We start from the raw sequence: 22121 nt of genomic DNA on the forward strand, positions 1-22121 counted from the left end.
GGCTAACAGGAGTGAGGTCCCTCCAAATAGGGAGACTGCTTCAGGCCTTGCCAAGAGACCCCCCTCCTCTTCCCTGCATGGGAGCCTCTATGGACCAGCCCTATTCCTCAGGCACCCCACTGGTTGCAGCAGTAGAGTGAAACTAGCCAGGCTCTGAATATTTCCACTGCAATTGTTCGATGGGTCACTAGCACCAGACCTTCTTGAATCAGGCCCCCAAAATCGTGCAATATTAAAACTAATAAACTGTAGGTTCTTTCTGGATTTTGAGCTGCCGAGGTGTCACATAGCCAGCTTTTCTCCGCAGCTGAGAGGACTGAAACCTTCCTTGTTTTTCTTAAATGAAAGCGGAGGGTCTCATCTTCTAACCTGATTTTGGAAGCTGGGGCTTTTAGAACCAAGCATGGCTAGGCTTGGAAGGAAGTTGCTGGCGACAATTAGGGCCCTACCCATTCATGGTCCATTTCATGGTCATAAGATTTTAAAAATAATTTCATGATTTCAGCTATTTAAATCTGAAATTTCAGTGTGGTAATTGTAGGGGTCCTGACCTGAAAAGAAATTGTGGAGCAGGGGGTCCACACAGTTATTGTGGGGGGGTTTGCAGGACTGCTACCCTTACTTCTGGGCTGCTGCTGGCGGCGGCTCTGCCTTCTGTGCTAGGCAGCGGGAGAACAGCGGCTGCTGGCTGGGAGCCCAGCCCTGAAGGCAGCAGCTAAGGATGGCAGGTGTGGTATTAGGTTTCAGAGTGGTAGCCTTGTTAATCTGTATCAGCAAAAATAATGGAGTCCTTGTGGCACCTTAGAGACTAACAAATTTATTTGGGCATTAGCTGGAACCCACTTCATTAGATACTTGGAACGGACAATCCAGTAGCAGGTGTATATATACACAGTACATGAAAAGATGGGAGTTGCCTTACCAGGTTGGGCGGGGAGGAAGTCAGTCTAACGAGACAATTCAATTAACAGTAGAATACCAAGGGAGGAAAAATCACTTTCGTAGTGGTAATGAGGGTGGCCCATCTCAAACATTGACAAGAAGGTGTGAGTAACAGTAGGGGGGAATTAGCATAGGAAAATTAGGTTTGTAATGACTCGTGGTATGGCATTGTCACCTTATCTTCTGCACTGCTGCTGGCAGGGTGCTGCCTTCAGAGCTGGACACCCAACCAACAGCGGTCGCTCTCCAACTGCCCAGCTCTGAAGTCAGTGCAGAAGTAAGGATGGCAATACCGCAACCCCCTAAAATAACCTTGTGACCCCCACCCACAATTCCAATTTGAGTCAGGACCCCCAATCTGAGAAATATTGGTTTCCCCTGTGGAATCTGTATACTATAGGGTAAAAACCCACAAAAGACCAGATTTCACACGTTTTTCATGGCCGTGAATGGTAGGTTGTATGTGGTCTTTGAATGCTGAATGCTGAGTGGGGAGTGTTGGCCTGGGAAGGTTGCAGGGGAGTTTGGCTGGGACGATCTGCATTGGGGGATGGGAGACTGGCCTTGAGGGAGCATACCTGAGCAGGTAACCTGACAACCCACGTGACACCTCTGCCTGGGAAACTGGACAAAGGCTGGGGGAGGAGCTGGGGAGAGGCTGAGTGAGAGAGGCTGGAGGGAGTTAGAGTTTCAGGAGCTGGCTGGTGTAATGGAGGGGAGCCCAGATGGGGCTCTGACCCCCCAGTGGGGCTGTGGTGCCCCTGGGACCCCAAGATGGGCCTAACAGGGGGGGAGTGGTCCTGTTGTCTTTACCTGCAAGACCTGTCTGGAACTGTGTTCTTGTTGTCTAAATAAACCTGCTGCTTTACTGGCTGGCTGAGAGTCATGGTGAATCACAGGAAGCCGGGGGTGCAGGGCCTTGTCTCTCACAACTCCGTGACATAGGTCCCTACAGTTCAGAGCCCTGTGGGACCATGGTGATGCCAGGAGTTACATCCTGCCCAGGGCTGCTGGAGAGAGCTCTGAGCAGCAGCCCTGCTGGGACAGTTGGCTGGGAGCAAGATCTGGAACCAAACCCGGGAGCACCCATAGATTGCCCCCCACGCATCTCAGGAGAATGAGGGTGGAGTAGTTGTGAGTGGGACTAATCCGACGTCTACTAGCCAGGGGCTGTGAAATATGAAGTCCCAGAGCGGGGCCCGGGGTCAGGAATCCCAGTGCAGTCCCTCTTCTCAGCAGCTGGAGGTAACAGGTTGCTCTGCTTCTCTGGCAGGTGTTACCCTCAACACCCTCCCCATCTGCCTGTGCGGGTTGGATCCGTGTCTGGGCTGTGGGGATGTTCAGCCCAGATGTATATGCATCAGTTACTTTAGCTGCCTTAGTAGAGCATTTCCCAGGCCAGCAGGTTCTGCCGCAGTCACATCTCTGTTCCTTTCCTCTCCCCAGAGCACCAGCACGTCCGCTATAACCCCCTGCGGGATGACTGGGTGCTGGTGTCCGCCCACCGGATGAGGCGTCCCTGGCAGGGACAGGTGGAGAAACCCCCGCAAGAGGACGTCCCTCGCTGTGACCTGTCCAACCCGCTGTGCCCTGGAGCAGTGCGAGCCAATGGAGAGGTACTGCGCCCGGAAGGTCAGGGCCCTTGGGGACCTGCCAGCAAGTGAACACCAGTGAATGGAGCTGTGCCTGTGTGCAGGAGAAGGGTATCGCTAGCGGGGTTAACAGCTGGCGGCAGAGAATGGGAGTGACTCGTCCTGGGTCATGCAGAAAATCTGTGGCAGAGCTGAGAATAGAACCCAGGAGTCCTGACTCCCAGCCCCTGCCCTGCTGTAACCCACTAAACCCCACTCCACTCCCAAGGCTGGGAATAGAACCCAGGAGTCCTGGCTCTCAGCCCTGACCTAACTCCACACCTGGCATTGTCTCAGTGAGGGAGCCGTGAGCGTAGACATGCAGTAGTGTCGCCGTTGCAGTGTCTGACCCACAGAAGAGAGCTCGTTAGACTGCTTGGAGATCCCCGTCAAGTGTGCTGGAATCTGTGTGTTCCTCGATGTGCGTAAATCCCCATCTGTGGGAACTGGCACGTCGCCCAGGCCCAGGCCAGGTGGCTCAGGGGGATGGAGCTGGGACGTGGAGCCTTTCCTTCTCAAGGGAAGCCCCATTGCTCAGCAGAAGCCCTGGAAATGGGTTGGGGGCACAAATCTGGGGAAGGGTGGTGCCCAGTTTATCCATCCCCTGTAGCTCTCTGCATTTCCCAGTGGTTTGTGGCTGGTCATCTCTCCTCCTCCTCCTCACGCCATCATCTCCCCAGAGCCAGGGATTCCTGTGGAGAGCGCCGCCCTCAGGCCCCTGCTGGGAGCCCCTTGTCAAGGCCAGCAGGGCTTGGGAGGCGCCGGGCCCATAGATTGCCGAGAGAGAGAGAGTGTGTGTGGGGGGGGGGAGGGCGGTCCTAGCCCACCGTGCCCCTCTGTGGAACCTGGCAAGGCCTCCCAAGGGTTGGTCAGAGGGCCTAGCAGGCACCTCTTCCTCTAGTGTGCCCCTTGCTGGCCCGAGACCCTCCGTGCTGATCTCTGGGGGCCTCTGGGCCGCACCGAGTGGCAACAGGGAGCCTTGAAAGCCCAAGTGCCAGGCCCAGTCCTGAGCTCAGCTCCTCTGCTCCTGGATTTACTGAGGGGGTGAGGGAAACAGGTACCCATGTGCAAAGGGAAGGGTGCAGTCCCGCCCGCTCCGACTTCCATGGGATCCCTCTCCCTGCTCCAAGCGCATATGGGGAGCAAAGGAGGGGCATGCCTCACGGCAGTGCATTCTGGGCACCCTTCTCTTCCCCTTCCCCCTCCCCCCGTGCATGGCTCTGATGGACAGTGGGGCTTGGCAGGAAGGGGCTCCATGCCTGTGAGCTGTGGGTATACCAGGGCTGTGAGTTAGGATACTCACAGCTCCGGTGGGGAGCAGACTCAGGGCTCTGGGTGCCTTCTCTCATGAGCCCTGGGGCTCCTGTCCTTATAACCCGCCTCTCATTCTCTTGGTAAAGGTGAATCCGCAGTACACAAACACCTTTGTCTTTGACAATGACTTCCCAGCACTGCAGCCGGACGCCCCGGAACCTGGTAATGATCCCGTGGGGCTCACCTGCCCCGAGAGCCCGGCCCCTGCGGCCAGCCTGGGAATCTGGTAATGCCCCCCGTGGGGCTCACCTGCCCCAAGAGCCTGGCCCCTGCGGCCAGCCCGGGAATGCCTCCTGCGGGGCTCACCTGCCCCGAGAGCCTGGCCCCTGCGGCCAGCCTGGGAATGCCCCCTGCGGGGCTCACCTGCCCCAAGAGCCTGGCCCCTGCAGTCAGCCCAGAAACCTGGTACCACCCCCCGCGGGGCTCACCTCCCCCAAGAGCCCAGCCCCTGCGGCCAGCCTGGGAATCTGGTAATGCCCCCCGCGGGGCTCACCTCCCCCGAGAGCCCAGCCCATGCGGCCAGCCCGGGAACGCCCCCTGTGGGGCTCACCTCCCCCGAGAGCCCAGCCCCTGCGGCCAGCCTGGGAACGCCCCCCGCGGGGCTCACCTGCCCCGAGAGCCCAGCTCCCGTAGCCAGCCCCGTACCGCCCCCTGCAGGGCTCACTTGCCCCGAGAGCCCAGCTGCTGTGACCAGCCCGGGAACCCGGTAACGCCCCCTGTGGTGCTCGTTGCTGGTGTGATTGTGTGTGTTGTCTCAGTCAGGGCCCAGGGTTGGAGCTGTGGTTGGGACCAAGGGGCAGCGGTGGAGCTTGATGCACAGGGGGAGTTCCGGGCTGGCGTAGCAGGAGAGACTGCGGGTCGGGACCGGCGGGCAGTGGTGGAGCTAGATGCGCAGGGGGAGTTCGGAGCTGGCATGGCAGGAGAGGCTGCAGGTCGGGACCGAGGGGCAGCGGTGGAGCTGTATTTGCAGTGGGGGTTCGGAGCTGGCATAACAGGAAAGGCTGCGGGTCGGGACTGAGGGCAGCGGTGGAGCTGTATGTGCAGTGGGGGTTCGGAGCTGGCATGGCAGGAAAGGCTGTAGGTCGGGACTGAGGGCAGCGGTGGAGCTAGATGCGCAGGGGGAGTTCGGAGCTGGTGTAGCAGGAAAGGCTGCGGGTCGGGACTGAGGGCAGCGGTGGAGCTAGATGTGCAGGAGGAGTTCCGGGCTGGCATAGCAGGAAAGGCTGCGGGTCGGGACTGAGGGCAGCAGTGGAGCTAGATGCGCAGGGGGAGTTCCGGGCTGGCGTAGCAGGAAAGGCTGTGGGTCGAGACCGGCGGGAAGCGGTGGAGCTAGATATGCAGAGGGAGTTCCGGGCTGGCGTAGCAGGAAAGGCTGCGGGTCGGGACTGAGGGCAGCGGTGGAGCTAGATGCGCAGGGGGAGTTCCGGGCTGGCATGGCAGGAGAGGCTGCGGGTCGGGACTGAGGGCAGCGGTGGAGCTAGATGCGCAGGGGGAGTTCCGGGCTGGCATGGCAGGAGAGGCTGTGGGTCAGGACCGGCGGGAAGCGGTGGAGCTAGATATGCAGGGGGAGTTCCGGGCTGGCGTAGCAGGAAAGGCTGTGGGTTGGGACTGAGGGGCGTCGGCGGAGCTGGGCAGGTAATGCTGGCGCTGCGCTGGTTCAGGGCTGGTGCTGCTCATCCCTGACCCTTGCTGTTCCCACTCGCCGTCAATCTCTGGCTCATTCCTCTCTCTTCTTCCCCAGATGCTTGCAACCACCCCTTGTTCCGAGCTGCATCTGCCCGAGGAGTTTGGTAAATGAAGCCTAGAGACCTCTGCTGAGGTCATTTATCCCTTAGGGGCCTAATACCAAATGCAGTGCTCGAGCAGAATGAGGGAGCAGTGTTATCCCTGCGGCTGCTTTGGGGCCCTGCAGCTCAGTAGGGTTTCTAGCCGGCCCGCTACCCCACACTGCCTGGTTCCCGGCTTTGGATTGGAAGGGGCGGCACACAGCACGTGGCCTTGGGACATCTGCGGAGGGGGGCATTCTGTGTGGACGCTTTTCTTGCCTTTGGCTTTGGTTCCCCTCCCGAGCACTTCTCCTGTCCACTGTCCCCTCCAGCTGGGTCCTGGCAGGAGAATCACATGGCAGCAATGTCCCTGGGGGGTTAACGCTGCAGGGCATTTGGAAGCTATTTCCTTCACCTGCAGCCCCTTGCTGGCTCCCAGGTTCTAGCTCTGGCTCTGCCGCTGACCTGCTGGTGACCCTGGGCAAGTCACGTGCCCTCTCTTTGCCCTGTTAAATAGGGGCAGTGCCGCTGCCCTACCTGCTGCTCCTAAGGGGTGGGGAGGGACATGGGCTTGCGAGGCTGAGCACATTCACGGTTGCTGGAGCCCCGTAGAAACGCTGGCAAACAGCCCAGCGTCTCCATCGCTTTGGGTCAGACCCGCTGTTCTGGGTACGTAGGAACCTGGGGGAACTGTGAAAGGGGCCGGAGACCTGTCTTCGTGCCAGGCAGTGTTGGGACCATCCCAAGCGGCGGTGGTGGGGGAGCTCCATCTCCATGGCCTCTCTGCTGACTCTGCCTGGGGTGGGGCTGGGGGCTGAGTGCCAACTGCAGTGGCTGCTTGTTGTGGGACTGCAAAGGCCAATGCCCTGCAGCCCTCCTGGGAGGGTCTGGGAAGCTGGGTGGTGGTGGTAGTGAGGGGGAGACACCTTCCTCCCCACCCCCAGGGCTCATGCACTCACAGCCGTCTCTCCCTCCCGTCTCGCAGCAAGGTCATGTGCTTCCATCCTTGGTCTGACCTGACACTGCCCCTCATGTCGCTGGCAGAGATCCGGGCAGTGATTGACAAGTGGGCGGAGCTCGCGGTGGAGCTGGGTGCTTCTTATCCCTGGGTGCAGGTGAGTGCCACACCCACGCCCCCAGTGCAGCGGTGGGCAAAGGCCCTGTAGGGGTGCAGCATGGGCAGCGGCTGGCTCCCCCCCCCCCCCGTAGATGCATTGCACCCTCTAGGGGTGGGTGAGGGGAGTGCAGACTCCAGGCACATGCACACAGGTGTGGAGGGATCAGATGGTTGGCAGCTGCTCACACCGTGCTGCAGGCTGTGATGTGCCCAGATGTGTGTGTCTCTGAGTGGCAGTTGGTGCTTTCCACCTGCTGCAGGGGGTTAGTTTCTGAATGACTTTCCTCCAACTTAGGGTGAGGCTCTGCGTAGCCAGGGGGCACTGTTGCCGTTGTGTGGGCTCTAGCAGTGAGCGCAGAGCACTTGGGAGCCAGGATTCCTGGGTTCTATTCCACTGGCTCACCTGTGTGATGGCTCTGTGCCTCAGTTTCCATACCTGTAAAATTGGGAGGATGACCAATTCGGTTGTGAGGTCGAATCCATTAACGCTGCTGCAGCGCCGGGCGCTGCTGAGAGCCTCTAGAAGCACAAAATGGTAGCGGGCGTGTTGTGCCCCTCGCCTGCCCCTGCTGTGCCCCTGCCATTCACCACCTGCCCCCGATGGTCTGCGCTGGGCAGAGTGTCTGCGGCCTCACCAGCTTTGTATCCCAGCCAGAGTGGTGCTGCCATCTGGCCGTTGTGCCTAACGGTTTGGAGAGCCAGACCCACCTTCCTCCCAGTCCTCCGGGTCCTCACTGATTCACTGGTGCCCGGGTCCCTGCGCCCCCTCACTCATAGCCTGAGGCTTTCCCTGTGCTGCTAGACCACTACCTTTGGCCCAGAGACACACTCCGGGCTCCCCTCTCCCTTGGCCATGTGCACTTCCAGGGTCTAAGGAGAGAGAACCTTCCTCTGCCCGTGTGGAAGAGTCTGATCTAGAGCCGCAAAGGGATTCTGCAGTACCCCCACTGAGCTTGGCCGGCCTCCCTCCCTGTCCACCCGGGGTCTCAGCATCTCGCTACATCTGTGCGTTGAACCACTCCGCCCAGAGCCCAGTCAGTATCACCCCCAAGTGGTTGATAGGGAAACTGAGGCACAGACTGGGTGAGCGACTTGCAAAGGCTGTTCAGTGGTAGAGGAGGGAATAGAACTGTGGAGTCCATATTCTCAAGGCAATGCTCCAACTGCTACGCTGTGCTTCCTTGCCAGCAGCTGCCGCCAGCTGACATTAGAATAGTGTCCCAAGAGCTTCTTTTCCCTTCTCTCTGCAGATATTTGAGAACAAAGGGGCCATGATGGGATGCTCCAACCCTCACCCTCACTGCCAGGTAAGGGAGCTGGTTGCTCGCACACCAGGGACTGCACCATGGACGGGGGTGGGTGGGTTGTGTTATGAGGAGGGGAAGGGGCATCTTGGCACCCTCCTGCTCCTCCCTTGATCTTCTCTGAAAAGCAACTCTATGCAGTGTTCAGATCGCTCCTGCAGGAGTGTTTAAAACTCCTCCTCCCGACGTCTGAACTGCCCAGACAGCAATGCGGGGCTAGCCACGGAGTCTGATTCCTAGCCCGTGTCTCCGTCCTTGCCTCGTCCCCAGTGCCTTGTGTCGGGTCTGGTCTCACTTAGCAGTCAAGTCCATCATCTAGGCCCCGACTCTGCAGCTGGGCTGCTGGAAGTTTGATCTCACCCCTCAGCTCCTCTGCCCAGGGACCTGCCTCCTGCATGGGGTGATGGGCTGAGCATTGTGTCAGGTGGTGCCGTCACTTTCCTGACCAGGTTTTGGTTCGATCCCTGGGGGCGGTGAAACTGACCAGTGCCGTCTCCCTGTCCAAACCGGGGCAGGGCGAAAAGGAGAGGACCAGCGTCACCAAACTTGGGATTCCCTCACTCCTTGGTCCCAGGTGCTGACAGCCCAGCCGAGGGACCACCCTAATCTCACCAGTACAATCCTTTCTGTTCCTTCCGATACTGCTTAACCCTGACCCAATGTGGGTCCACTAAGATTGAGTGGCCCATAAATGCACCTTCCCATTTGTTCATCCTAAGCTGTCTGGATGCCCAGGTAATTTTATGTGGGTTGATCCTTACCCAGTGTAGATCTTGACTTACCTACCTTGACTTCAGAAGGGCACGCCTCTTTGTGCCAGCTGAAGATCTGGCCTCGTCTGTGGGCCACGTGTTGTGTTCTCCTCCCACAAAACACTCCTGATTCTCCCTGTTTTGTTTGGTGGCGTGGGCAGGCGGCTGTAGCGGTAACTAGAAAGGAGTTAATAGAACTTCATAGCCACTGTGCTGGACCCTACAATGATGAAACCCTGGAGTGCGCACGATTGCTGGTTGAAAGCAAACTGAGGGAAGACCAGATACCTTGTAAAAATCTGAAACCTCTTTGCTGTTCATCTTCAAAAAATACTTTTCTCATTGAGAGCAACTCCCTTCCCTCCTGCCCCCACCCCGGCATTTTCTAGTCTGGGAAACACGACAGGTGCATTTCCACAGCACCATGACGCTCATTATATATTTTCGGCTGTTTAACCTCAACCTTCCCTCGTTAATAGGGGAGCTGCCCCGTGTGGCTGTAGATCACAATTTCACCATCAGGTGGCAGCATAAACCTGCAAATGGCTCTTCCCCTGGCGGTTCCAGGCTGGGCTTGGTGCTGGGAGGCGGCTGCCGAACGCCAGAGCTATTTGAGGGGGGATTGTACCTTCCGCTTGGGAGCATGTGAAGCAATCCTGCCTGGTGCTCCCAGAGAGCTGCTGAGGTCTCCGCCCTCGGGATACAGCTGCGAGCGAGAGACCCTTTAGCTGCCAAAGCTGTCCCGCTCTGGCTAGCGTCAGCCCTGCTGGCTATTGCAGGGGCAGGGTGGGCTTCCCTGCCCCCTACACCTCCCTCGGGGGGCCCACTGCTAGCTCACTGGTGCCACCTTCTGCCTCGGCCCTCCCTGTTTAGCTGGGAACCCAGCCCCACGCTAGTTGTGTGGGGAGAGACTTCTGGAGCTCCACCGTGGTGACTCTCCGGGGGTGAGGGATGTGCCATCTGCCCCTGCCCAGGGAGCCAGTGGAGTCTCCCCATGATGAGTGGTGCTGCCAGCTCCCTAGAGAGGGGAGAGTGCCCAGGGAAACACCTTAGCTGCTGTAGGCTCTGCTGTCATCGGCTCCTGGTGCCCTCAGTCCTCCATGGGCAGGGTGCCTTGGGCCCCTGTTGCTGGTCAGGTGTCCGCTGCAGCCCGGCCTGGCAAACGGCATCTAAAGATCCCACCTTGAGCCCCTCTGTGTGCATAGAAATCTCCCCAGTTACAGCCCCCAAGCAGGGTTCATGCCGGGCTGCTGAGATTCTCCCTGCAGCTCTGGCTGGCCGCAGTTCAGCACAGGTGGGTGTCGGGCACCCCTTGGAGGCTACGGCAATGGGCAGCCGGTGTAGAAAGGGTCACGGAATGGGGGCAGCTTTTCTGTCTCCGGTGCAGGAGCCACCGAGTCCCGAGGGGCTGGACCCAGCGCCCAGATCTCCCCTTGTTAGATGGCCCGAGTCCAGTGACGGGCGAAATGCTGAGAGGGGCACTGTGTGGGGGGGGCCTCGGGGCTTGGGCTGCGGAGCTTGTTCGGGGCTTGGCTGCTGCTTACCTGGGGATGAGCTGGGGGAGGCCAGGGAAGAGCCATTGATCAAAGGGTCTGATCAGAGGGGATTGAGAGGAGACAAGCAGAGGGCATCTGCCAGGCTTGGCCGCGGGACAGCTCAAGGAGCATCAGTCACACACACCTCCAGGAATGGCGGAGTGTGGGGCCGTCACGGTCATGGGAAGGTGCCAAACAGACACCTGCAGAGCTCAATCTTATCCGAGGGAAGGATACGGGCTGGCTGACTCGTGGGCTGCGAGTGCCTACACGGGAGAGCCTCTTTCATCTGAATCAAAGGCAGAACAAGTTCCAGGGACTGGGAGCTGAGGCCAGACATACGAACTGGAAACAAGGCACCAGTCTCAAGGAGTGGGTGGTGAGCCATGGGGGGCGGGGGGGTGCTTCCAATGGAGAGTTGGGGTCTCCCTCTGATTTCCACTCCAGCTCCTCACATGCTCTTGGGCTGGACGTGGGACATCTCTGGGTGGGGCTCTCTGGCCTGGGTTATGCAGGAGGTTTGAACAATCACTGTGGCCCCAACATCTGACTCTAGTTTCTGGGGGATCCTAGGAGGCAGCGCAGAGGGACTGGCTGAGATTTAGAGGGAGGAAGTTGAGGCTATTGGCAGGAAAACATCCCTGTGGTGAGCGGGGTCAGGCTGGGGAATGGTCCCTGTCCTGCCCCCTGGGCGGGAGCATCATCACTCTAGGCATCTAAACGACATGGATTGAAGGCCTGGGGGAGGGGCTGTTCTGAGAGCAGCCAGCTGTTCCCCCACCCCCAGTTGTGTCATGGGGATGTTGTCGGGCCCACCTGATGGCTATGGTGGGGTTGGTGGGTCTCCACCTTGCAGAACCCACCATCAGGGCACGCGCTGACAACCTCTTGGTGGCCGTGAGACCAGGGAGGGGATGGGCCCTGGCGATGGGGCAGCTGGGTGGTGGGGGAAGAGCTGGGCTCGGTCCCCTGCTGAGACGGGGGTGGGGGGTTCACAGAATCAGGGAGGGGACTCTGTCGGACATGGGGAGGGAGTAGGGAAGTAACAGGGCACCAGGTGCTCAGCCCCGTCCTTGCAGGCAGGTGGCGCTCTGGCATCACAGCTGGGGGGTCTCTGCTGTCCTCACTGGTGCCCACTGCATGGAGTACCCTGCAGAGCCACCCCATTGCTTCACGCTGTGTCTCAGCTGCTCCCCTTCCCCCCCAGGTCTGGGCCAGTAACTTCCTCCCCAACGAAGCCCAGCTGGAGGACCGGACGCAGCGGCAGCACCTCCAGGAGCGCGGCGTGCCCTTGCTGCTGGAGTACGCCCAGCTGGAGGCCCAGAGGAAGGTAGGGCCTGCGGGCAGGGGTGTTGGCTCCCTTTGGGGCTGGTCATGGCTCACCCAAGAGGCAGCGGGGAGGGGACAAGCTCCAGATCCTGCTAGGACCAGGTCTGGACTCCTTTTAGGCAAGGCCCTTTCTCCTAAGAGTAACTTCCCCCTGTGGTGGGGCTCAGCGAGCTCGGTGTGTGCGAAACCCTCTTGCAGCGGGGTGCACCTGCCACTGCTGCCAGCACGGGAGATCTGCCCTGGCTCGCGGGGCAGAGGCCTGTGGCCTGGCAGGACCCCTGGGTCCTGCCCCTGGTGCCCCTGGCTTCACCCTGCCTTGCAGGGCTGGTGGTACCAGCTATGCAGCCCCTCAGCACAGAGCACTGTCCCCTGCAGGAGCGGCTGGTGGTGGAGAATGCGGACTGGCTGGTGGTGGTCCCCTATTGGGCTGTGTGGCCGTTCCAGACCCTGCTCCTGCCCCGCCGTCAGGTCTGCCGCCTCCAGGAGCTCAGCGACAGCGAGAGAGACAGTAAGTGGCTGCCCCGTCCTGGCCCCTGGGTGGAAATGCCCCCCCTCCACCCCAGCTGCATGCTCTGCTCTGGAGGCGGCTGCTGCCTGCACCCACAACCGCCCTATGGACCGTGGGGAGGAGCCTGGAGCAGGGGTAGAATGTCCTTTGGCCCCTCACAGCTGCTCGCACCACCACCTGCCATGCTCCAGCTGTGGGCGAGAGGCAGGGCTTGTACCTTAAACTGTCCCACGGTTTGGCCCACTGGCCCATCCTTCACCAGAAGTCTTTGTTCATTGGTTGAGAAGCAGCGTGAGGCATCTGTCCTTGTGGCTAACAGCAGAACAAGGGATCAGAGAATGGCACAGTGCCTAACACCAGAAGCCAGATCTCTGGGTTCTTTTCCTGGCTCTGACACCAGGCAAGGAGCCCTAGCTTTTCTTACCTCAGTTTCCCCATCTGTAGAATGGGGTAATGATGCTGCTCTACCTGGCTGGCAGCTGTGAGGTGTCAGGGTTTGTAAATTGCTTTCAGCCCTGCAAATGTGGGGTTCGGATGTGAGCGTGGGAAGAAGTTGTTGCACTCAAGCTGTACCCACTTTTGATGCCTGAATGAGAGCGTGTTTATAGCCTGTTATGAAAATCGGCACAATGCAACCCTCTCCTTTCTTGTGTGCTCTGATCAGCAATGAAATAGTTAATCATATGAACATGTAACATCATCATTCTGCTTCAGAGTGAACACCCCATTGAGCTGATTGGGGATAGCTTGCACATCTCAGAGCTGTTGTTTCAGGCAGTCCACAGACTCAAGCAGATGTGCCTGCAGTGGGTTGTGTTTTGCATTCATAAAGGGATTGGAGCATTACTGTGTTCTCCAGTGTCTCAAAAGCAGCAGCTAGGGGAGTCGGCTTCAGTCCTGTCCCATCCTCCCTTGGAGGCAGCCGGAGTTTGAAAGGTTCTTGGGCAGTGCTGGATTTGCAATGCAGGCAGTGTGCCTGTCTCTCACAGCAGCTCCAGTCACTGCTTCCCATTGTCTCACCCACCCCCTGCTTTCACTGCTGGTGGATCGCAGGGTCCCCAGCGCCCTGTTCTCATTTCCTTCTCTTGCAAGGCATGAAATCAGAAGTGGGGGTTCCGGAGCATGGCAGAGCAGCTCCGGCTGTGTGCCCCACCACGAGGGATCAGAGGGCAGCTCTGTTACTCACTTCCCCAGGTGCTCTGTGTGGAGCTGGGCTCAGGATGTGGGGCTGCTGGGAGGCTGAGTCCCCCATGCTTGTCCCTGCATGGTGCCATGACACTCTCAGGAAGCTTCCAGAGCCAGGCTTGGGCTGGTGCTTGGTGTATGTCCCAACTCACTGACCGTGAGGAATAGAACGTGGGCGTCCTACCTGCCTGCCCTGTGTTCAGCCCATTAGACCCGGAGGTGGGGGAGCCTGACGCTGTGCTGAGGGCAGGTGGCTCTGTGCGAGGTACAAGCTCCCCTATCAGGTCCTGGGGCTCTGGGAAGCTTGCAGATGTATGTCAGACGGGGGGAGAGGTGAAGAACGAAGCAGGCAGGTCGCTGATACAGAGCCATCTGGATCGAGCAAACACTCTGCTTACATTTTAATAGGGCTAAATAGAAATGAATCCATCGGGGAACAAAGAATGGAGCCGTGCTTACAGGATATGGGACTCTATCCTGGGAAGCAGTGATGCTGAAAAAGATTGGGAGTTGATGGTGGATAATCAGTTGAATATGGGCTCCCCGTGCGATGCTGTGGCCAAACGAGCTAACGCGATCCCAGGAGGCACAAATGGGAATCTCCAGTAGGAATAGAGAAGTAATTTTACATCTGTATTTGGCACTGAGGCCACCGCTGCGTGAATCCTGTGCCCAGGTCTGGGGCCCACAATCCAAGAAGGATGCTGATAAATGGCAGAGGGATCAAAGAGCCATGAGAAAAATTAAAGGATTGGAAAACCTGCCTTACAGTGAGAGTCACGGAGCTTGGTCTGTTTAGCTTAACAGAGAGGAGGTTCTGGGGTAACTTGATTATAGTCTCTAGGTACCTACACGGGGAGCAGTGGGCTCTTCAGTCCAGCAGAGGAAGTTGAACACGATCAATGGCTGGAAGTAGAAGTTGACAAATTCCGACTGGAAATCAAGGTGTAAATGTTGAAGTGAGCACAATTAGCCATTAGAACAGTTTACCGAGGGTTGTAATAGATTCTCCATCACTGACCATTTTAAAATCAAAACTGGGTATTTTTCCAAAATCTCTGCTCTAGGGATTATTATGGGGCAGTTCCAGGCTTGTGTTCCACAGGAGGGCAGACGAGATGATCACCATCTGGCCTTGGAATCTGGGAAAACACTGGGATGGGGCAGGGGCACTGCCTGGCCCCCAGTGAACAAGGGGTTAACCTCAGGGCAGCTTCCCCTGTCCAAGAGGCACTTGGGAAGGAGTGGCTGTGCAGAGTAGGGTGGTGATTTGGGCTCTACCCAGAGGCACCGGAGCAGTTTGAACCAGGAGTTAGGTTGGTGAGTGGGAAGGAAGGATGAGCAGCGTTCCTCCTCAAGCGGTGCCAGAATGAGGTGCATTCTGTATCCAACCAATTGGTGACACGATCGCTCTTCTTCCTTGCAAGCTCTTACCCGCAGTGAAGTAGTTAATGACATTGGTGTTCGTGTTGTCATTAGGTTTCAGAGTCAACACTCACTGTGATCCATAAGGGCACGGCCCCTAGTTTCCATAGTAGCTCCCTTCAGAGCTGTGACCCGAACTGGCCCTGCCTCGAGGTAGGCGCCCAGGCTGAGGGGTCAGACTGATGTGAGCTCTGGCTTGGAACACGAGCTCTGGAGAGCAAGTCTCTGCTGACTGGCTCGCTGCCCGGGCACTGAGCTGCCTTGGAAGTGGGGAGTGAGATTCTGCCCAGGCCCAGCTGCCATCCAGGGAAGAGTGTTTGTGCTTTTCTCCTCGTCTGCGCCAAGGACTCTCCTGCTATCTGTGCCCCCATGCAGGCCGAGGGCTTGGGAGCGGGTTGGGTTAGGGCTGGTGACCAACCACTCGCTGTCCCTGTGTTGCAGGTCTGGCCTCCATCATGAAAAGGCTCCTCACCAAGTACGACAACCTCTTTGAGGTTTCCTTCCCCTACTCCATGGGCTGGCATGGTACGTGGCTGGGGGGAGCACAGGGGGTCGAGTTGGGGCACCGGGTGGCTCAGGGCTGGCATGGTACGTGGCTGGGGGGGCATGGGGGGGCGAGTCAGGGCACCGGGTGGTTTAGGGCACTGGCATAGTACGTGGCTGCGGGGGCACAGAGGGGCAAGTTGGGGCACTGGGTGGTTCAGGGCACTGGCATGGTACGTGGCTGGGGGGGCATGGGGGGGCGAGTCAGGGCACCAGGTGACTCAGGGGACTGGCATGGTACGTGGCTGAGGGGTGCACAGGGGAGCGAGTCAGGGCACCAGGTGGCTCAGGGGACTGGCATGGTACGTGGCTGAGGGGTGCACAGGGGAGCTAGTCAGGGCACCAGGTGGCTCAGGGGACTGGCATGTGGGGTTGTCGGTTCAAATGCAGCCCCAGCCGGTCACGGTGCCCGCTCGGAGGCTATGTGAGCAGAGTCTCAGTCCTGTGACTGGTACCTGGAATCATTGGTGGGCTTGTGTCTGGCAGGTGCCCCCACGGGGCCTCACTTGGGAGCAGACTGTGGGCACTGGCAGCTTCACGCCCACTACTACCCGCCCCTCCTCCGCTCGGCCGCTGTCCGCAAGTTCATGGTGGGCTACGAGATGCTGGCGCAGGCTCAGCGGGACCTGACGCCAGAGCAGGTGAGCGCAGGAGCCCTGGATTGAGGGTGGGGTGATCTCAGGAGCGGGGTCCGTGGGGCTGGGCTGGGCACCGGGGGCGGGGTGATCTCAGGAGTGCGCTCTGTGGGGTTGGGCGGGGTGATCTCAGGAGTGGGATCCGTGGGGCTGGGCTGGGCACCGGGGTCGGGGTGATCTCAAGAGCGGGCTCTGTGGGGCTGGACTGGGCTGGGCACCAGGGGCGGGGTGATCTCAGGAGTGGCCTAGGTCGGGCACCCGGGGGCGGGGGCAGGGGCAGGGCTGCAGGCTGGGAGTTCACCCCCCCACCGAAGGGTGGGCTGTGGCATAGGGGTTCGGTGCTCCCAAGAGGCCACACTCCTGAACTGCAGGAATCAGGCCCCGATTTCTCTGCCATCAGCCGCCTGGGGTCTCGGTCCCCCTGGCTCTCTGGGCAGAATCTCACCCGTGCCCTCTTTCCCCGCAGGCCGCCGAGCGCCTGAGGGCTCTGCCCGAGGAGCATTACAGGGTGCGGCCGCGGGAGGCGGCGTGACGAGCTGCCTTGGACGAGGAGGGGAGCTCGCACATTGCAGAGGGGGGCCACCGGCTGCATGCTGGCACTCAGTTACTTCGTTTTGGTGAACAGTGCGAATTGAGGGGATCTCCTCTGCAGCTGGAGGGGCTGGTGGGCAGAGCATGGTGGAATCTCTTGGACAGGCCACTTTGGGGGCAATGGCAGTCACCACTCAGGGCGAGGCTGAGACCTGCAAACTCGTGTCACTTGTGAGCCACGTGGAAAGTGCTGCAGGTCTCAGAAGGCATCCGAGTCTGCCCCTGTAGAGAAGCAGCCAGTACAGGGCCCACGGGCTTCCTGTCCCATCCACCGTGCGCCCACTGGAGGGCCCTGGCTCCTGGCGTTGGTGACTGGCTCGGTGAGCTCCCCACAGCCTCAGATCTGGGTCTCGGGGGGCTGTCACCCCATGGGAGCGCCCGGGCTGCAGCGGGTGGAGAGCTGGTGTCAGCCTGCTGTGTCAGCAGCAGGGGGCGCTGTGGCATACACTGAAAGGGTGCTCTGGAGGGGGTCAGGGAGTGACATGTGTCACCCAGTAACCCCTGTGGGCTCCTGCCTCCCATGTGCATCAGGGAGGGGCCCAGTTCTGTGGCAGGGAGCGGTCCAGAGTCCCTAGCCCTGTGCATCCCTCTGACTGCTGCTGACGGACAAATTCTCTGTAGATTTTTTAAGTCTTTGAGGCTTCCAGTTCCAGCCCTCCACATGCCAGTCCCAGTGCCAGCCCGTGCCCCACTGCTGAGCTCAGAGCCTCATGTCTGAGGTTTGGCCCATCACTCCCACCCTTTGCCCCTGCTGCCCCCCTGCTGTTGTGTGCTAGGGCCAGCGCCTGCTCTGTCATGCCGCCTGTGGGCGCTTGGCTTTTCACTCGTTTCAATAAAACCTAAAACCGAAGCAACGCTGGCTTGCAGCTCTGGGGCCAGATCTCAGCCGCTGCAACTCCCTGGAGCTCTCCATGGATCTGTGCCAGCCGAGGCTCTGGCCTGGAGTGTCTGGGCCTGTGGGGTGGGGGCTGTATGTATGTCTCTGCCTGGGGGGAGGCAGCTAGCAGGCATGGTGCCCCCCGGTGCTGTCTCCCTCTGGGGTGTGTGAAGAGCACTCTAGGTCGATTGCTGTCACGCTGTGTCCCCTGCACCGCTGCCCTGCCCATACAAGGACCCGGCCCCGCATGGGAGGTGCAGTCAAGGAATCCTGCAGGGCCTGTTTGGCTGAGCCCAAGTGGCCAAGGCTCAGCCCGGCTGGGTGTTTCGGGAGCCCCTGCTGCTCAGACCACACCTCCCCTCCCCCCTTACTGCTGCCAACGTGTCTCCCTCCAGTGATGTCCATGCGTTAAACCTTCCCCATCCGCCGCCCTTCCAGTGAGCCAATCCCTATTTGCAGATGGGTAAACTAAGGCCCAGAATGGCCGCAGTGACTGACCCATGTCTCAGGGTGAGTGAGGTGTAAACCCTTGTTTCGTTCCCTGAGGCCTGCGCCCCGGAGCAGCCTCCGTCCCCGTGCTTGGGGGCGAGGGGCCAGCCGCAGCCTTTGAAGAAGTTGGGAGATGATGCCACGGGGGTGATGCCGTCCCAAGCACCATGGCGGCTGTGGGTGAGGACGCAGCAGGTACCAGCCCCTCTTGCGGCTGTTGGCTGTAGCGTCCCAGGCACCCCCTCCTCGCGACCTGTCACGTTCTCTGTCCTGCTGCTGCTGGCAGCATTTGTGTGCTGGGCTGGCAATCGCCACCCCTTCTTCTCCCCCCCCACGGGCGCTAGGGGGTGCTGGGCTGCCCTTCCCCCCCCGACAGGCGCTAGGGGGCACTGCACTGATGATCGCCACCCCTTCTTCCCCACCCCCACGGGCGCTAGGGGGTGCTGCACTGCCCTTCCCCCCCCCGGGGTACTAGCGGGCACGGCGCTGCCCTTCTCCCTCCACCCCCAGGGGCACTAGGGGATGCTGTGCTGCTTTCCTCCAGCGGTGCTAGGGGGCGCTGTGCTGATCTTCTCCCTCCCCCCCGGGACGCTGCACTGCCCTCCCCCCCAGGGGTGCTAGGGGGCGCTGCGCTGACAGTCTCCCCAGCACTGCTTAGGGCACTGTATTGCCGATGCCCTGGCACTGATAGGAGGCGCTGTGCTGACCCCCTGCCCCAGCCATGCACTGCTGATACCCCAGGTGTGGGGGGGTCACTGTACTGCTGATGCCCCAGCACTGCGCTGTAGAAGGGACGTCTTCCAGACCGGAGAGATGCTTGTTAGCTCCCCCCTCTGGCCCACCCTCCACTCCCACTACACCTGCTCTGCTGAGCCCCAGGTTTCCTGCCACTCTGCTTGGCTACAAGGTTTTTCTCCAGTCCCTTCCTGGAGCGGCTGGGCCGGCGGCGAGGCCCGAGCCTGGCGGGGCTGAGTGCTGTCTGCACTATGTCATTAGACATCGGCGTGTTCCTGCTTCAATCACACATATTTCTCTTCCTGCATCTAATCATCACATGTATTTCTCAGGGCCCAGCCCCAGTGAAGGGGTGTGCTGCCCAGGCCCCTGCTAGGCTCAGCCCCGCTGCGTGTGGCAGCAGCCGAGCCCTCGGGAGGAGACACTCCAGGGAGGAAGGACGGTCTGCGTTCACTCAGGAGCCCAGCCCTTGCATTGGGTGCCCAGGAGACCTTGGGAAAGTCTGATGCATCGTTATGGGCGGCCTAATGTGCTTAGCGTGGTCAAGAGCGCAGAGATGTTTGAGTGCATGGTGGAGTAGGGGAGGAATCATACAGAAATGCAGCTGTGTCATTCTAGAAATCAGTGGGGTGGCCTCCTGGGAAGCTGTGCCAGTCTGGGCACCCCAGCTCATAGCGTCACAGGCAGGGGGTGAGAACGATTATGGGGCTGGGGAGGATGAAGGGAGCCTGCACAGACTGGGATCAGGTACTTTAGAGAGGGGATAAGGAAGAGAGGATGTGACAGAGATACAAAGTAAGGCCTGGGAGAGAGAAGGGAGGCCCGGCTCAGCTATTCACCAACCCCAGGGCACCCGGAGCAGGGGATGGTCAATGAAGTGCAAAGCAGCACCGTGCAGGGTTAGCTTGTGGGACTCTCTGCCACTAGATATCACTGCGACCGAGGGCCTAGCAGGCGTTTACTTGGCTGGAGCGAGGACCCTGAGGATTTAAAAACAAACACAAATCCCAGTAGCTTCTGCAATGGATCTGAGTGTTCCTCTCTCAAGGCATGACCCAGCCTCTAACTAATAGGGTTGGAGGAGAATCCCCCTGGGGCTGGCTTATCCCATAAGGGGCTGGGGAAGGAGGTATCTTCAGGAGCGGCACCAGGGTTTTTGGCACCGCAGGGGTCCTTCGGCGCTCCCGGTCGGTGGCAATTCTGTGGCGGGGGGGTGTTTCCGCACTCCCGGTCTTTGGGGCTTTCAGCGGCAGGTCCCGGAGCGAGTGAACCGCTGCAGAATTGCCGCCGAAGACCTGGAACGCAGAAGGACCCTCCGCCACCGAATTTCCGCCAACGGTGGCAAAATGCCGCCCCCCCAAATCCTGGTGCCCTAGGTGACCGCCTAGGTCGCCTAAATGGAAGCGCTGGCCCTGGGTGTCTTGCATCTTCCTCAGAAGCACCTGGTGCAGAGTCGGGATCCCGGGCTCGAGGGAGCCCCGGGGGCTCTGGCACTTCCAGCGCCAGTGCTGTGATGGTAGTTACGCGGCAAGTCAAGCTCATTCGCGGCTGCCCAGGGCTGTGACAGTGGCAGGTGGAAGGTGCCGCTATGCGGGCAGATGATTCTTGCTGTAGCTCTGGCTTTTTCTCGTGAGTTCTGTAATTATCACAAGAGAAACGTCCTGCAACACTCTAATGAGACCTGTGTTATTGTCAAGTATGTAATTGGTCTCCTGGGGGCTGGCCGGAGCCGCCGAGCGGGTAAATGTTCTCCCTGTCAGGAGTAATTTGCTACCTACCAATAAATGATTTGTGAGTGATGTTTTTTCCCCATGAACGTCCCCAGGTCCATGTGTCACAGCTGCAACGTGCGTGGAGAGAGCCCGGTGAAAGATCGGCCTTGGTGCATGCGGGAATGCAAAGAGCCTGCCCGGCTGCTTAATACACAGGCGTTGGATGAGATTTCAGAGTTGAAATTGCAACCTTCCCAGCTCAAAAGGGAGATGTGCGTTAATGCACGGAGCCCATCTTGTGCCCCCAGGCTTGGAACCCAGAGCTGGATCCTTATCGCCTGTGGGAGAATCAGGCCTCGTCTAATGCCTCTGCCTGGAGATTTAGCCAGCAGCCGATTTCTCTCGGGAGGCGACACCCTCCCTGGTCTGGCGTTGTGGGAATGGTGGGTGCTGCCTGTCTTGCAGAACCAGACTCCTTCTCTGCCTCCAGCTCCTCTTCCCCAGGCCTGAGCTCTCCCAGCTCTGCCCTTGGTTGGGTGGAAGATGCTGCAAGATGCTCCCTGGAAGGGGCTAGTGCTGAGCGCTGGCTTCAGGTCATTCTGGAAATCTCCTTTGCCATGCGAGTCCGTCCGTGTTCCTGAGCCGCTCCGGCAGTGAAACCCCCCTGCCCTGTGGCTCTGAGTTCTGGGGAATCTTCTGAGTCTCTTTAAAACTGGTGACTAACTGCAGCGCTCCTCAAAGGGGGGCGGGGGCAGCTCAGGGAGCCAGATAGTCTGAGCAAGGCCTGGGCCAGCTACCCTAGGCACCTCTGCCAACACCTCTCAATTCTGCCCCGCAGTCCCCTTGTTATCCCAGCCCCGGGCTCCCCCACCCAGCTCTGCCAATGCCCTGTGATCCTAACCCCCAGATCTCAGCTCTGCTGATGCCCCTTGCTCTGACCCATAACTCTCCGCTAGTCCAGCCCTAGGCTTCCCCCCTCCAGCTGAGCCGATGCCCTTTGGCAGCCTTTGCCAGTCCAGTTCTGGGCTTCCCCTCCCTGATGCTGACTCACAGCCACCCCCTGTGCTGGTCGTGGGTGGCTCTAGCCGTGGTGGGGGCAGCAATACCAAGGGCTGTGATCGGTGCTGTACAAGGAACCTCCTCTGCCCTGTGGGCGGGGGGCAGGGTTTGGAGATTGGTGATCCTTGGGGCTGCCAGTCCTGCTGTTCTCCTGCGCCCTGAGGATGAGAAACAAAGCACATGGGTTGGCCCAGGCCCAGGGCACCTCCCCACAGGCTGGTTCCTCTCCCTGGCACATGGGAAGGGCCCATCAGCCACTGCGCCTGCTGTCGCTGCCCATGTTCATCAGCGGCTCGTTCGTATTCATTGCTCCGGGGCCGGTGTAATGCTCAGCGCCTGCCTTGCGGGGCACCCCCGGGGTCACCTGGCACCCTGTAGGTCTGACCCATGGCCAGAACTCCCTCTGCTCTGGGGCCGGGAAAGAGCCTGCACTCAGGAGCGCCCCAGTCCCCTGGCACAGAGCAGCCCAGCCCAGGGCCCAGCCGATCAGCCAGAGGCAGGCTGCCCCCATGCCCTTTTCCCAAGCCATGTCCCCCCCCACCTGGAAGTCCCTAGGGCTGTTTGATCTCCTCCCCAGTGCCTGGCCCCCCTGCCCTGGTGCTGAAGGGAGTACAGCAGGAAAAGCCACGCGTGGGAGTTCCTGGTGTGCAGCCTCCACTTCTCCTCTATCCT

The 22121-nt window shown here is 59.8% G+C and overlaps 1 protein-coding gene across 4 annotated transcripts in view; it reads left to right on the plus strand.

The window, feature by feature from the left end:
• GALT (galactose-1-phosphate uridylyltransferase) overlaps positions 1–22121 on the plus strand; it is a 95019-nt gene that overhangs the window by 1041 nt on the left and 71857 nt on the right. Inside the window, exons 2-11 of one of the 4 annotated variants that reach the window (XM_050943647.1) lie at positions 2389–2558; positions 3974–4049; positions 5629–5677; positions 6639–6768; positions 8021–8077; positions 11569–11691; positions 12066–12198; positions 15250–15333; positions 15838–15992; positions 20504–21872. In XM_050943647.1, the coding sequence (XP_050799604.1) occupies positions 2389–2558; positions 3974–4049; positions 5629–5677; positions 6639–6768; positions 8021–8077; positions 11569–11691; positions 12066–12198; positions 15250–15333; positions 15838–15992; positions 20504–20599 (1073 nt within the window). In that variant the 3' untranslated portion in view covers positions 20600–21872. Of the gene's footprint in view, positions 1–2388; positions 2559–3973; positions 4114–5628; positions 5678–6638; positions 6769–8020; positions 8078–11568; positions 11692–12065; positions 12199–15249; positions 15334–15837; positions 15993–16452; positions 17428–20503; positions 21873–22121 lie in introns of those variants that run through there. The other 3 variants (XM_050943649.1, XM_050943646.1, XM_050943650.1) reach the window with 3 other exon arrangements.

This window comes from Gopherus flavomarginatus, chromosome 3 (genome assembly GCF_025201925.1).
Source record: "Gopherus flavomarginatus isolate rGopFla2 chromosome 3, rGopFla2.mat.asm, whole genome shotgun sequence".
In the NCBI taxonomy this organism is placed as follows: Eukaryota; Metazoa; Chordata; order Testudines; family Testudinidae; genus Gopherus; species Gopherus flavomarginatus.